The sequence below is a fragment of the Plutella xylostella genome, chromosome 25 (genome assembly GCF_932276165.1).
Source record: "Plutella xylostella chromosome 25, ilPluXylo3.1, whole genome shotgun sequence".
Lineage (NCBI taxonomy): Eukaryota > Metazoa > Arthropoda > Insecta > Lepidoptera > Plutellidae > Plutella > Plutella xylostella.
Window position 1 is genome coordinate 7,534,666 of NC_064005.1, and position 15,585 is coordinate 7,550,250.

Here is a 15,585-nt window from a genome sequence, read left to right on the forward strand (position 1 = left end):
AAACAGCTAACTTTTCCTAATAATTCTGTTGCTAAAGCAGTAATTCCTTGCAGAGTGCTGGCGCTCAACGGTGAAGAGGTGGAGGAGACAGAGATCAAGGGGTTCGTGTCGGACCGACAGACCTTCTACACGGGCAACGTGGCGCACGGACAACTCATCCAGGTGAGTCATAGCAGTATACATGTCTCCGCACATAGAAGCGTAACGTAAAGGGATCGCCTGATCGCCTCTTTTTCTTCTGTCAACGAGCTCGCGAACGCCTGGTAAGTAGGTAGGTAGAAGAAAAAAAGGCGATTCATTTTCGTTACGATTATAGTATTTTTTTATGATTAGTTCTTCTGTGATTTGGTTCAGTTACTATTTTATAAAAAAACTTATTAGTTTATCCCTGTTGATATTGAACTAGAACCGTGTATCTCTTGTGGTCTACATACGTATGGTATGGTAGGTATGACAAGGTTTGACTATAAATAAAACAGTTGATTAAATTCTGTTTGTATTTACCATTCTAAATAATTATCAGATTTTTTTTATTATATAATATTATAGGATCACATTTTTATTTTATGTTATAAAGCTATAGCTTATATTCATATCATATAAATAGGTATAAGTATTCACCTATACGAGTAAAATAAAATAAAAACTTTAGTACGATATTTTCACATACAGGAACTGCTCATGAATAAAATAAAAACATAACAAAATACATTATATCGGATGTCCATGCTCCGAAGCAATCAAATCCGCGGCTTTCTCCGCAATCATATACACGGGAGCCATGATGTTGCCGCTAGTTATAATTGGCATGACGCTCGCATCGACAACCCTCAATCTCTCCACATGGTAGACCTTCAGCTCGTGGTCCACAACTGACCCCATAGGACAAGTGGACGCCTGATGGTGCTGCGCTGCCACCATCGTTAGACAATAGCACCTCAAGTACTCGTCGCTCAGAAACTCGTACTTGTCACACTGAGGCAACTTTACTTTGACTACCCTCGAATGCACGCTGCTAAAGTACTGCGTATCGAGGATGCCTAGATGGTCTAGCACGCGCCGGATGCCCTGGATCGTCATGTCCAGGTCTGCGGGGTTCTGGAAGTAGTTGGTGAAGTATTCCGGGTCGTCTTCCACCCTAAGTCCCGTCACTCGGACGCCGCCTCTGGATTTGGGACGCAGCAGCGCGAAGTTTAGAAGAAATATCTCGTATTTGGCGTTGACGTCCAGAACCGACTGCGTCACCTCATCATTGTAGAAAAATGTTTCGCTGAGCGTCCCCTTCAGTCGTGGCGATGATTGGTTGTAGTAATACGCGACGATTTGGAAGTCCGGCTGCAATAGATTGCACGTAGAATAGAAGCCTTGGAGTCCCAATGTGATTTGGTTTAACGTGTACTTTGGACATGGTCCGGTCTCGTTTGAGTTGTCGTGATGGGCTCCGGTGATGAAGAAAGGCAGCTGGAAGTGATCTTGACTCTCTGTCCCGACCGGCAAGTCGACTAGTTGAGGCACCCCAAGTCTTTGCAAGTCAGCTTTAGGCCCTATACCCGAAGCTATAAGTAACTTTGGCGTATTGATTACGCCTGTAGAGACAATAACCTCCTTTTTAGCGAAGAAATTCAATTTGGTCCCGTTTACTACAACTTCTAATCCGTATGCTCTTTTGTCGTTGTCTATCAAGACTTTTGTAGCGTATGCGTGCTTCAGAACGTATAGATTCTTCTGTTTGTTGCCTACCAAGTACGCCTGAGCTGTGCTGTACCTCACACTCGGAGGCTTTGACTGTGTGTAAAGAGTTCTAGCTATTCCGAAAGGAGTCGGTCCATTGACATCCAATACCGGTTTGATACCAATCTCTCCCATGGACCTTAATAGAATATCTAGTTTCTCATCGAAGTCTGGGTCGACAGGTCTGGGTTTGGTGACTATGATAGGTCCGCGGGTGCTGTGGTAGGGGCCGTACTCCGGGTTGGTCAGTATCTCCTCGTCCTGGAGGTCCTCGCTCTTGAGGAAGTAGGGGAACACGGAGCGCCAGTCCCAGCCCGGCAGCCCCAGCGCGGCCCAGTTGTCGTAGTCGGTGGGACTTCCCCTGTAAATTATTAATATTATTTTGAGAAACAATTTGGGAACAGTGGCTAGCTAAGATTAGAAGCAGATCACATCCTAAGGCAGAGAGCAGTGGCCAAGGGTTAATTTATTTGTAGGGAAAGCTGGTGGGACAAAAAATTATTTACTCATCATGTGATATTTGCATATAAAATATCAAATAAGTCAATGCAAAAGGGAATATCAAAATATTTAATTGCAGCTTACAAAAGCTGAGTGAATCGTGTGTGATTTTATGCCGTATCTTGTCACTTGCTACCTGTCTCATGATATTACACGTAGCACGTAGTTGTTATATCCATGGAAACAATAATGTTTCCATGGATATAACAACTCCTACCCACATCTCACCTCACATAGATCATGCTGTTAACCCCTGAGCTGCCGCCCAGCATCTTCCCCTTAGTTATAGGGAAGAGGTTGGGGATCCTCTGCGCGTGGCCGCAGTGCGCGTCGTACGTGTAGTAGTTCCAGTCGTACTGCGAGCGCACCAGCCCGCCGATCAGCCCTGGCACCTGCGACGGATGAGACGTTAAAACAAGACTTATAAGCTGCGTAGGTACAGACCGGCCGAACGAACGCCCAACGATGGATATTTATCATACATAATACAGGGCAGATTGTAGCAACGAAATCCGTTCGTTGGCGTTCGTTTGGCCGGTCTGTACGCAGCTTTAAAAAAGAGCGGGCGCACTTTAGAAACTTTTTGCCTGCGGGCAGTTTTGACTTTATATTCCATGTTATCAAAATGTATGAAAGGTCGCACACTATAGAGCTAGACAAACGATGTCGTTGTCATATCATGGAATATAATGACAAAACCGCCCGCAGGCAAGACCTATATAAGATAACTTTCTTTAAATTAATTATGCATACGTTTTACGAAGCCTGACATTAGAAAAAGACACATGACTCCTCAATAGGCAATAACCGTATCGAAATAAAGTAAAAACTAGTTCATAGCAACACAGCGAGCAAGGGCAATAGATTGATTCGATTATAATTCAATATCTAGAGGCAAAACCACGACCTCACACAATAATTAGACCGATACATTTCATACATGCAATCTAACACTGTTGTTTTCAGAATCGATCACACAAATTATTAAGTTTTTAATATTTAGAAAAACTGAGTTTGTATTTGTTAATAAGTATACCGGAATTTAACATACCTAAGTATTATTTAATTTTTATTCCGGAAGTGTTATATTTCTGCTAAGGTATATTTATTTATATTAGGTATGCTGTAATATTTAGTTATAATAATCATGCCCGCCAATTTCGAAGGTTGAATTTCCACGAAAGGCCTCGACCCGTGTACATTTTCCTTTAACAGATAAATGTTGCTATCAGAACCGGCGAAACCGGGCCTATAAAAATGTATGATTATTCTGAAATACTCAGTACTGAAAATTATCTGCAAGTACTTATTTAAATGAAGACCCAATAGGTACTTGCCATTTATTTATACATAGTAGATTTTACAATGGTAAATGAACGGTGTCACCTGGAAAATATAAAAGTTACCATGGGCATTTCATGGCAGTTGTATCAGCTGAGAATAAAATAATATAGCCGATGATCAAGGATAATAGTCTTTTATTTTGTAAAATATAGCATGAGTCCTGTGATGTTTGATTGACATTATGCTTATGTCTGGTAAATAAATTTGGTTTTACCTTAAAACCAACAAAAATGACAGTTAAAATGTATGGATTTGACAGCTGTCATAGGGCTCATGCTATATTTTACAAATTAAAAGACTATTATCCTTGACCTATAGAGTCACAGCACATATAAGCGTAACGTAAAGGGCTCGCCTTTTTTTCTTCTGTCAACCAGGCGTCCGGGGACGACCTCGACAGGTTTTTGCCTCAATGGCCGAAGGAAGCACATGATCGGGAACTGTGGTCAGTTCATAAGGAGGCCTTTGCCCAGCAGTGGGACAATACACAGGCTGCATAAAAAAAACAGGCGTTCGAGCTCTTGTTCTACTGGTTGACAGACGAAAAAGAGGCGATCCCTTATATGTGCGGTGATCCATAGTGTCCAACATACGACGCTGTCGATGGGCGGGTCACCGCCCGCTTCCACCAGCAGGGCGGTCCACCGCCCGCCCGCGGTCAGCCGCTGCGCCACGATGGCACCCGCAGTCCCGCCGCCCGCTATTATGAAGTCGAATGTGGCTCCATCTGGAATCATATTGTATTATTGAACATCGCCATATACAGGGTTTTGCAAAAAGGGTGTAAGCCGAAACCGGAAGTGTGCAGCATAGCAAGTAAGCCCGGAAATGAAAACAGAATGTCGAAATTCGCGAAATAAAATATTTCTTTTTATTTATAGTTAAAAGTCAGGTGAAAGTCTCTATGTATAGTTAAAAGTCAGGTGAAAGTTTCTACAGCCCTATTCAGTGATATTATTATGTTGCTATAAGACCAGCTGTAGCCCGCGAGCTTCGTCTTAATAGGTTCTTTCGTTGGGATTCCGGGATACAGGCGCGTATGTTAATCCAGGGTGTCAGTTACCATGCCAAATGTCATCGCAATCCGTTCAGTAGTTTTTATGCCACACTTCATCCATTCATACTTATGTAGGATTGAACACCGATAAAGCCCGATTTACTACTGAAAGTACCTAATGCAGATTTCCCATCACCATCAAAATACGGTACGCTAATACGGTATATCCTATAAGCATTAGTTGAAAGAAAGCGGGAGTAGATAGTTCAGCATTACTACATGCGTACCTTTCAAGCATGCGTCTTGAGGCCAGTCCGGGACGTAGTTGATCGCCGTCAAAAACGCCATACACACACAACTCGTGCATGCAACCATTTTTTAAATTAGTTAACTAGGTAAATTAACTATAAAATATATTTATTTAATTACATATAGTCATCACGATTACACACTACACATCCAAACTAAAAGACACATGAATAGTAAAGAAGCTACCCTACAACTGAACAAATTTTGTGTAAATAATTACAATATTATCTTAACTTCAAGGATTTTAGTACATATAAGTACATAAGGGTTCAGTACTTACATAATTTCACACACACAGCTGCAGCGTATTTTAAATGTTAATTAAACCGTTTTTTGTTCATTCCATTGTATAATAAAACAGCTATAAATTAAGCTATTTCCTAGATGGAATAAGGATAATAAATTCGAATCGTGGAAAGGAAGAATTTATATGTATACTAACTTCATGTTTTATTTTATACAGACCCCATTCTAGCAAAAATACCGATATTTAACTAAATTAATGCTAAGGTTCGATCACGCACGGCAACTACATACATAGATAGGTAAACAGTAGGTATTTTTTCTATTGCTTACTCAGTTGGTGTTAATTTATCGTTAGTATTGTTTTACTTGGTGTATTCATTTGTCATGCCTTTTACTTCCACGAAACTAGGAATTTTAGAAAGTACGTGCTTAAAATATACAAAATGTGTTGTTGACTGTGCCCGAAGGATATAAAACCGTCTATTCCTCACCTATTCACATGACTACCGGGTGTACCTATATGTTAATGCATCAGTAGTCAAACTGTTTTTTTATTCCTATTTTTTTAAACATTTACGATAGAAAGTTAACAATAGCATTTTTTCTATATGGTTGGAACGTAACAAGTGGACATGCAGGATAATTAAATACCTACATTTATATGAACCATTTCATTTTATTCAGGTAATAGGAGTGGAAAAAAATATTGGAGTCCGCAATGGGTACCCAGTAGTAGTGATAAGTAGGCAACTATGTGTATAATATGTATAACTGTGTAGATATATTAGCTGTCCGATATCCATATTACCTACAGCCTGTAGTCTACAGGCTTTGCCTAGCTCGGGGTCGAATGGTCGTGTGTGAGATGTTTACCTGCTATTATCATTTCAGTAACAATATGTTTTTCACTCCTCCCCAGGTGACAGACGAGGGCGTCCGCCTGATAGGGCGCGACGCGACGGGCGAGTGGGCGCTGGTGGCTCAGTGGGCGCCGGAGGGCGCGCGCGGCATCTCCGTGGTGAGCTGCAACGAGAGCCGCTGCGTGGTCGCCGCCGGGCCGCGGGTCCACCTGCTGGCCGTGCATCCCGGGAGGCTGGAGCTCATCGCGTGAGTGTGTGCGTGTGTGTGTGTGTGTTGGTCCACCTGCTGGCTGTGCATCCAGGGAGACTGGAGCTCATCGCGTGAGTGTGTGTGTGTGTGTGTGTGTGTGTGTGTGCGCGCTGGCCCCGGGTCCACCTGCACTGTAGCTAAGGCGGTAGTGGAGCTGCTTCCGAAGCTGGGGGGCCGCGGGTTCGAATCCCGCCCAGGGCAAACATTTGTGTGATGAGCATTTGAGTTTGCCTTGTGTCTGGTTGTCGTTTATATATTCAATATGTATCTATCTATGTATTTGTGTAAATATATCAGCTGCCCGACACCCATAACACAGGTTCTGCCTAGCTTGGGGTCGGATGGCCGTGTGTGAGATGTCCCCACATATTATATTATATTATTATACCTGTTAGCTGTGCATCCCGGGGGGCTGGAGCACATCGCGTGAGTGTGTGCGTGTGTGTGTGTGTGTGTGCCGTAAAGATAGTGAAGTAACGTGATTGTCTATTCACTATGTATATTTATTTACTTGTACATAATAACCGTTAATTTACCTACATTAACAAGAGTATGTGCGTCACACCGTCATTTATTATTATTTACATTATTTAAAAACAGCTGTAGAAACTTCTTTTGTATACCATCTCATAATTAATTAAATTATAAAACCGAAAATGATTTTTCAGATTTCAGAGTAGGTATGAGCATGGGGCTCATAAAAATCGGTCTTGTATCTCTTATAGTATAAAACTCATTTAATAATGAGTATAAGCTTCATCGTATAATTATATATTTTTTTAGAATGGTAATACTTGACAATCTACTTTCCATTTGGAGAAGAATGAAGGAAACAAATTCCTGAGCCTTCAAAACAGAACTAACATTTTCTGTAGTCAACATTTCCTTACACATTCCAATCTCCACATTTCCAGCGAGAAGTGCATGGACGAGGAGGTGGCGTGCCTGGACCTGGGCGCGGGCGGCGCGGGCGCGCTGCTGGGCGTGGGGCTGTGGACCGACATCTCCGTGCGCGTGCTGCGCCTGCCCGCGCTGCAGCCGCTGCACACGGAGCAGCTGGGCGGAGGTACACTCAGCTACAGAGACATGTGTAGTGTAGTGGGGCTGTGGACCGACATCTCCGTGCGCGTGCTGCGAGTCATCATCAGGCTTACCGTGCCATTTGTTGCTTAACCCGCTCGACTACGGACGCTTCATCATCACCCTACAGTAGATCATAAAATTAAAGTGTCTGCGCTAGGGTGGCCAATGCAGTGTTTTTTTTTTGTGCCTGTACGTGAAAGGGTGTCACGAGAAGTGGGAGTATCACGTCGTAGTCACTTATGTTGAGATACTTTTCAATGCGCATTGAAAAGGGGGGATTTTCTGACAAAGCTGTGTTTTACGTAGGTTAAAAACATAGCGTATTATCACGTCAGGGTCACCACTCCCTTATCCCACTGCGTATATACTCTGCCAATCTAAAACCACCCTTATATCTTACTCCACAGAAATAATCCCGCGGTCGCTTCTAATCTGCGTGTTAGAAGGCATCTGCTACCTGCTCTGTGCTCTCGGGGACGGCTCCATGTTCTACTTCACTCTGGATCAAGAGACCGGCGCTTTGAGGAATAAGAAGCGAGTGACGTTAGGCACTCAGCCCACTATGTTGCGGAGCTTTAGGTGAGTTGGGATGTGTTTTGTATAGTAGCATAGGTTGTTTGAAAGCATATAGAAAGTAAGGGCAAAAAATACATTTAATTTCGGAAGTACTTTAGGTGGTGGTACTTATAATAAAAGGCAACAAAATAAGATGAAATAAAAATTTGCATGATGGTGTCTTATTGGTGTCAAAGAGACTACCACTCTGTAAATTCGTAGCTGATACGGTAGCTCAACCGTGCTGTTACTTGTTTTATTACTACATACTTACTATTGTAGGCATTACTGCGTGTAGGCATTCTAGGCATACCCTCTAATTTTTTGAAATCATCATTATCACAAAGTTGGACCTCAATATATTATGTGTATTTTATTTATTTCAACGACAATCCGAACACTGGCAAATCTGCCCAATCTCTCTGCTTACTATATCAATGAATGTCTAACTTGCAGGTCGCTATCCACCACGAACATATTCGCGTGCTCGGACCGGCCGACCGTGATCTTCTCGTCCAACCACAAGCTCGTGTTCTCCAACGTGAACCTCAAGGAGGTGTCGCACATGTGCAGTCTGAACGCGCAGGCCTATCCCGACAGGTGAGCGAAATGAGCTTTAGGTAAAGTCTGTTTTTTAATCTTAGATACTAAACTGACAGATTTTCGACGGTTCATCAACAGTCGATTGTCCCGCCACTAGAAGAACTTAATCGCGGGACAATCGACTGTTGATTAACCGTTCAGAATCTGTCAGTTTAGTATCTGAGATTAAAAACAACTTTAGTAGAACGTAAGATTGTTAGACAATAATTAGGTACATTTGTGTGTCAGCAAACATTGCACTGAATGAGTGTTTTGTTTGAATTTTATAGTGTCCTTTCTATCTTCAACGATAATCGTTTACCCCTCTCATAAACCAATCAGGCGTCACAACACTGGTTCAGTTGGTCAGCCATTTAAACGAACTTTATATTCTTTCAAAGTCATACATTATGAGTTAACGAGTAAGCCCGTGTGTGTAAAATGTGTCAAAATGAATCCTGCTCACACACACATTTCCCCCCACAGTCTAGCGCTAGCGACAGACAGCACGGTGACTATCGGCACCATAGACGAGATCCAGAAGCTGCACATCCGGACGGTGCCTCTCGGGGAGACGCCCCGGAGAATAGCATACCAGGAGAGCTCACAGGTATGATTGATATTGTCAACTTTGGAGTGATAATTTTAGGAAATTCTGATTTATTATTACTTACGCCGTAAGTCTTACGGAATTCTTATTTCGTTACTTATGATAGCCATATTATTTAAGTACCGTATGTTAGCTGGTCGTAGGTAGGTGCTTCATTTAGTATTCGGGCGTGCTTGCGAGGATAGCAACCTCAAATGTTATCCTTTGTAGGTATTATATTTATTTATTTTAATATTGTCGGATCACTAACAACTATTTATTACTTGGTAGCCACTATTATAGTAACTGCGAGTCATTTAGAAGTGACCACTGTTAGGAAACAAGTATATGCACTTACATGAAGTACAAAAAAGATAATATTGATATATTTCCAGTAGTTTTATTTGTGGTTTTCAGTATGTCTAATAAATGTTTCTTTATTCATCTTTATGTTAAACATAACATCAACCCCGCAGTCGTTCGGCGTAATAACCATGCGAGTGGACAAACTGGAGGCTTGCGGCGAGGGCGGCGGCATGGCGCTGGTGGCGGCGCGGCCGTCCGCCTCCACCGTGTGCGGCGCCACCAGCGGGGCCGCGCCCGGGCCCAAGCCCGCGCCCGCCGCGCCCGAGACCGAGGTGCACAACCTGCTGCTGCTCGACCATCACACCTTTGAAGGTAACGGTTTTTTAAATATTTATTTTATAGAGAACTTGGTACGCTAAGGCGACCATTTCGTCCTGATTGTTACAATCAAACTGTACAACATTTATCTTAAGACTAAACAGCGTATAAATAGTCTGTACAGTAGCCTGGCGTTATCAGACTGTGGATCCGACAGGGTGCTGTTACAGGCTTATTACGGATACTGCTCTTCGGCTAGTACGGGGCGCATTTGAGACATGTCAAAAGTTTAGCATCGCGCTCACTCACTTCGCGCAGCCTCAAGAGCGAGCGCGACGGATAACTTTAAATACAAACTTAACCGGCATTTCCTAAACCGTAAAGAGCCGAGCGAAGCGAGGCCATATAAACCAAGACTGCATTTTATAAACCCTTGAGAGCCGAGCGAAGTGTAAAGAGCCGAGCGAAGCGAGGTCATACATCTCAACACTGCATTTAATAAACCCTTGAGAGCCGAGCGAAGCGAGGCAATGCAATCTTAACCGGCATTTCCTAAACCGTAAAGAGCCGAGCGAAGCGAGGCCATACATCTCAACCCAGCATTCCCTAAAGCCTAAAGAGCGTACTTGTGAAGATGTTGTGAAGACCGTATTAACAAAGGGAAGTGTATGAAAGTGTCATATAAAATCTTCTAAAATTACTGTGCCTTATGCTGAGGCACAGTAATTTAATTATCTATAAGATGCGATACAAAATGCAAATGAAATAATTTAGGTTTTTTTTTTAAGGGGATCCCTAAAGCTAAAATGCTAAAGTCGGCTTGATATACTTGATTAGATTGGAAAAACGGTGGCTTCTATCACATTGATAAAAATATATTTTGTAGCAGAGGGTATACTGAACATGTTAGTTGCTTATAAATTGGTGCAGGATTATAATAAGTATGTTAAAAAAAATTGCAAACACACCATGTCTTTTGCCATTTTTTGACTTATTATGAAAAAACCCTCGAAATCAGAGGGCCCATTTTCATGGAATCTTATATGTATGTGTAGGTAATTAAATTCTTAACAAAGTTACCTTAAAGAGTTGGATTTAATGGACCAGAAGTCAACTTTTTTTGCAAAAAACTAATAAATTCCGGTTTAAAAATGATGACACCGTGACAGATTTCAGATTTCTTCAGTCGTCGCCCTGGTGGCGGCCTGTTAGGAGCGATACCCACGCCATTTTATTTTTTATCAAATATTTCACAAAAACTGATTAAATCAACAAATTATGACTACAAGTATTATAATACATATGCATTTGCTATGGAAAGTTAATTTTCTAATCATTTTAGATGCAGAAAAGCCGAAAATTCTTAGAAAACATTTCGCCTTTTCGATTTGTTTACATTTTTTACTATAGAGTTACAGATGCATAGATAAAGGTAAACATTGCACATAATGACACTTATTAGATTCTCCGAATAAGAACTATACGGTCAATGCAGTATGCCAAAGCGCGAGCCTGTTTATATTCTGAGGGGTAATTTATTTTATTTTAACGGTTGTGTATGGTAGGTAAGCTACACAATATACAGGGTGTTGAAAAGTAAGTTCATAATTTGTTTTATTTGAAACCAAAAACCGTAGTTAATTAAAAATATATATATTTTAAGATGTGGTAGTCTGTACACTACAGGTTGTTAAAAATAAGTAAGTATTTTTAAAAATTGAAGATCTAAAATTTACATAATTTTTTAAATCTATTTAACAAGCTTTGCAAAAAAGCGGTTAAGTGCGACTGTATCTCGCCATGAAAAAAATGAAATGTTTACTGTAGCTATGAATTTTATGCGTTACAAGTGGAATAAAATACCGCATAATATTATGTACAACTATGTAAGAGCCTAGTTTTTAAAAAAAAACTCATAAGAAAATATTAAATACACAGGTTTTTTAACCCCTGAAGGAAATAGAGGGGTGTTATAAGTTTAAAGTAAGGGCTGATTTTTTTTTTTAAATTAGGGTGATAGGTAATGTATATTTTTAATGATTTTTTCAAATAGATAAATGTTATACAATTTTTAAATTGCCATAAAATTACCTATAGTTATAGTTGTAGAAAAGGGCAGGGCTACCAGTGCCCATTCGCCACTGCAACCTAAAAGATCTATAAATTATGACTCCCCATGCCGAGTCTCACTCTACAGGCCCAGGTCTTTTATAAACCTGATATTACCTATACAGGATGTTGCAAAAAGGGTATACTGTGCCGAAAGGGTTTGACTCAGGGGTTATTCTGAACAACTTTTGTTCTCCAAGTTTTGGAAATTCTCGAAAAATAAATTCGGTCTCTATAGTAAAAAGTCACGTGATCGAATAAGTTTCTATGTAAAAGGTTTTGTTACGTGAATTTTCAAAATTGTAGAAGAAAACTGGATCAGAATGGCACCTAAATCCACTTTTGGCTAAGCTTTATACCCTTTTTTCAATACCTTGTATAAAATATCGTCAGCGTCACCTTAGATCGTAATCATCGTAACTCCTCGTGACCAAATTTTAGAGGAGACAAAAATACTGTTTTATTTGTAGTTCTAGTTGGCATACTACCCACCTAAAGTTTTTTTTAACTAGCCTAAAAATGATTTGTTTAGACAGTCTATCTTCCTGTTCAACCGCAGCCTGAGTGCCAGTGACTCAATGACTGAAAGGAGGCCATTAGTGCTCCTAAATAAATAAAGCAGGCCTGTAGATTATCTTTCAGTGTACCGACACATCTGATTGCTGTAAGAGCCTGATAAGCTCTTCGAACGAGTCATACCTCTGTGGTGGTACGGTTTCGACCTTTCGGACAGTCAGTTTGGCATCCGAAATGCGGATTCGAATAGTGGGTACAATACTTTGCGTTCGTTCACTGTCGGAGCAGGATAAGAACCACGGGCGAGTTGTTGCGCTGGCTGTTTGCTTAAAAATAGTAACCGCGTTCAACTCTATCCCCTAGACGCCCTAGAGGGCGAACCTTTAGGGCGGCTCTTGTATACCATCACTTGTCTTCTTATCTGCAGAAAATTGACAGAGGTCATACGTGTCTAACAAGTACATTAAGGATGCGAAAAGAGAGGGTTTGTTTTCACTGAAGAAGTTCAGTTGCGGAGTTCCACAGCGGTAGGTCTTGGACCCCTCTGCTGTGGAACTTGGCATACAACGCGGTCCTGCAAATCAAGCTCGCAAACGGCGTTAGCACAGTGCATTTTTCTAATGTCACACAGGTCGTGAGGTAGGCTGAGAGCCTCCTTCGGGGATGACATCCCAATGATTCATTACGAAAAAATTGCTGCAGCTGTGCTCGCCATGCAGTGCATGGGCTACTTCCGAATCTGGGGGGCTGTTGCAAAGGAGTCCGTTGCCTCTATACGGTACGGGTTCCGTGCGATCTATGATCCTTCCGGGAGCACCTATCTTGTCAAGTCGAAGAGAATGGCTCGTATTCGACGCAACCTGCAGTACTGGTGGGATTGGTTGTGTTATATCTACGTGCGCAATGAAAGACGTTCGATTCGAGACTGATAATTTATTATAGAACTATAATGCGGGTACACAACATTCTCCCCCAGTGATTTGGAACAAATCTTATTGTTTAAATACAGGGTGTCTTATTTCGAGTATGCGTCAATTTATATAACGTTAAAAGTTACATATCTCTAAATAGATGTTTAATTTGTATAAGGTAAGTTAGGTACATATAAAAGGTAAATAAGTTCATAGCCGAAACACAACGATTATTAACTACTTAAGTCAATATAATTATATAACTACTAAAACTAAAAGTACACTAGAGACAATGAACAAAAGGCTTACAATACTTACTGAAGGAATAGTCACTTCTTATTAGCTGGGTAGGTAAGTGGTAAGAATATAAACCAAACTAAGTTACAATATTATGGAGTAAGTAGTTACTTAGGTATCTGAAACATTTTTATTCTTAATTAGCTTATTGTTTAAGTACATACTATATCTACTATAACTACGTACATACTATATGTAATTTTGTTATTACTTATTATTCATAGCCGTATCTATTTACTGGTCTGCGCGTGCGCGTTGGTCTGTTATTTGCTATGGGCTCCGGGGTGGCTGCAGCGGCGCGCTCGGGCGGCGGGGGCGTCCCGCGCGCTGACTGTGACGTCATGTTAGGTCCCGCTAGACTTGGTACGTCACACACTTCAATAAACTCGTTATTCTCTCTCCCCTCCCCATCTATTAGTATCCCGCCTAAATTGAGATCATTACGGACAATATGGTCAACGTGTTTTCTAAATATTTTGCCGTTTACGTCTATTTTATAAGAAACCGGTCCTGTGCGTTGCGAAACGACACCATTCATCCAGAATGATTTATTATTTTGAAACGCTTTGAACATTACGTTGTCCCCTACTTCAAACGATCTTAGATGGCCTCCCCTGAGCTCCACCTGCTTGCGCTGTCGCTCCCGGACGGCGTCGGCCAGGCTGGGCCGCAGCAGGTGCAGCGGGGTGCGCAGCTCGCGGCCCAGCAGCAGCTCCGCCGGCGAGCGCCCGGTCGCACTGTGCGGGGTCGATCTATACATTAAAAGATATCTGTCTAGGGCCAAATCTAAATTTTCACGCTCGAAAATAGCTTTTTTCAGACATGTTTTAATAATTTTCACCGCACTTTCGGCTGCCCCATTGCTACTAGGCTTGTACGGACTCACTAAAATATGCTTAATACCACAGCTACTCATAAAATTCCCAAACTCTGTACTCCCGAAGGGCGGGCCGTTGTCGGTTACGGCTTCCCGGGGAAAACCAAGTCTCGCAAACACGTTGCGTAGATTCTCGATTGTACTCTGAGCCGAAGTACTCTTCACTCTATAGGCCTCAAGCCATTTTGAATGCGCGTCAACCAACACCAAGTAATAAATGGTGTTACCTGACAATGAGAAGAAATCGAGATGAAGGCGAAACCACGGTTCCTGTGGCCAGGCCCAGGGGTGCAGCGGCGCGGCGCGGGGCGCGGGGCGCAGGCTCTGGCACGCGGCGCACGCGCGGCACTCGCGCTCGATGTCGGCGTCCACGCCCGGCCAGTACACGAAGCCCCTCGCCAGCGCCTTCATCTGCACCATGCCCTGGTGCGTGGCGTGCAGCCGCTGCAGCACGGCGGCGTGCAGCGCGCGGGGGACCACCACGCGGTGGCCGTACAGCAGGCAGCCACCTTCTATACTCAAATATTGTTTTATGCTGTAAAACGGTTTCAATTCCGTGTCCGTGCAATATTGCCAGTTTGTCCTAATCGCATGTACGACCCGTTGTAGTAGCAAATCTTTGGCTGTGGACTTCGCTACCGCCCTGTGGTCTATCGGTGAGTCCGTTGTAATAAAATTCAGATACGACTCCGTACGTGAATGTTTAATGTCCTCGACTACGGGTATGCGCGATAAACTATCGGCTACACAATTTTGTTTCGATGAGATACACTTGATTTTGTAATCATATGCGCTTAATATCACCGCCCACCTCTGTAGACGGCTCGCCGCCATCGACGGAATCCCTTTGTTCTCACTAAATATGGACGCAAGTGGCTTACAGTCAGTTACAAGCGTAAAATGTCTGCCGTACAAATAATCATGAAACTTGGTGACTGCGAATATGACCGCCAAGCCCTCCCGACAGATCTGCGCGTAATTCTTTTCGGCGGCGCTGAGCGTGCGCGAGGCGTGCAGCACGGGCCGCTCGGCGCCCTCGCGCGTGCGCTGTGCTAGCACGGCTGACACGCCATACGGCGACGCGTCGCACGTCACCACCGTCTCCAGCTCCGGGTCAAAATGTGCGAGGACTGGAGCGTTTAATAAACGTTTCTTGATTTCTTTAAATGCCGTTTCGCATTCTTTACTCCACTCGTACTTTTGT

The 15,585-nt window shown here is 42.5% G+C and overlaps 1 protein-coding gene across 1 annotated transcript in view; it reads left to right on the forward strand.

The window, feature by feature from the left end:
- The window catches only part of LOC105392169 (DNA damage-binding protein 1), a 45,676-nt gene that overhangs the window by 5,344 nt on the left and 24,747 nt on the right, over window positions 1-15,585 (forward strand). The window contains exons 10-16 of the mRNA XM_048630061.1: window positions 54-162; window positions 6,048-6,235; window positions 7,153-7,304; window positions 7,729-7,900; window positions 8,333-8,476; window positions 8,945-9,068; window positions 9,524-9,725. Of these exons, the coding sequence (XP_048486018.1) occupies window positions 54-162; window positions 6,048-6,235; window positions 7,153-7,304; window positions 7,729-7,900; window positions 8,333-8,476; window positions 8,945-9,068; window positions 9,524-9,725 (1,091 nt within the window). The remainder of the gene's footprint in view (window positions 1-53; window positions 163-6,047; window positions 6,236-7,152; window positions 7,305-7,728; window positions 7,901-8,332; window positions 8,477-8,944; window positions 9,069-9,523; window positions 9,726-15,585) is intronic.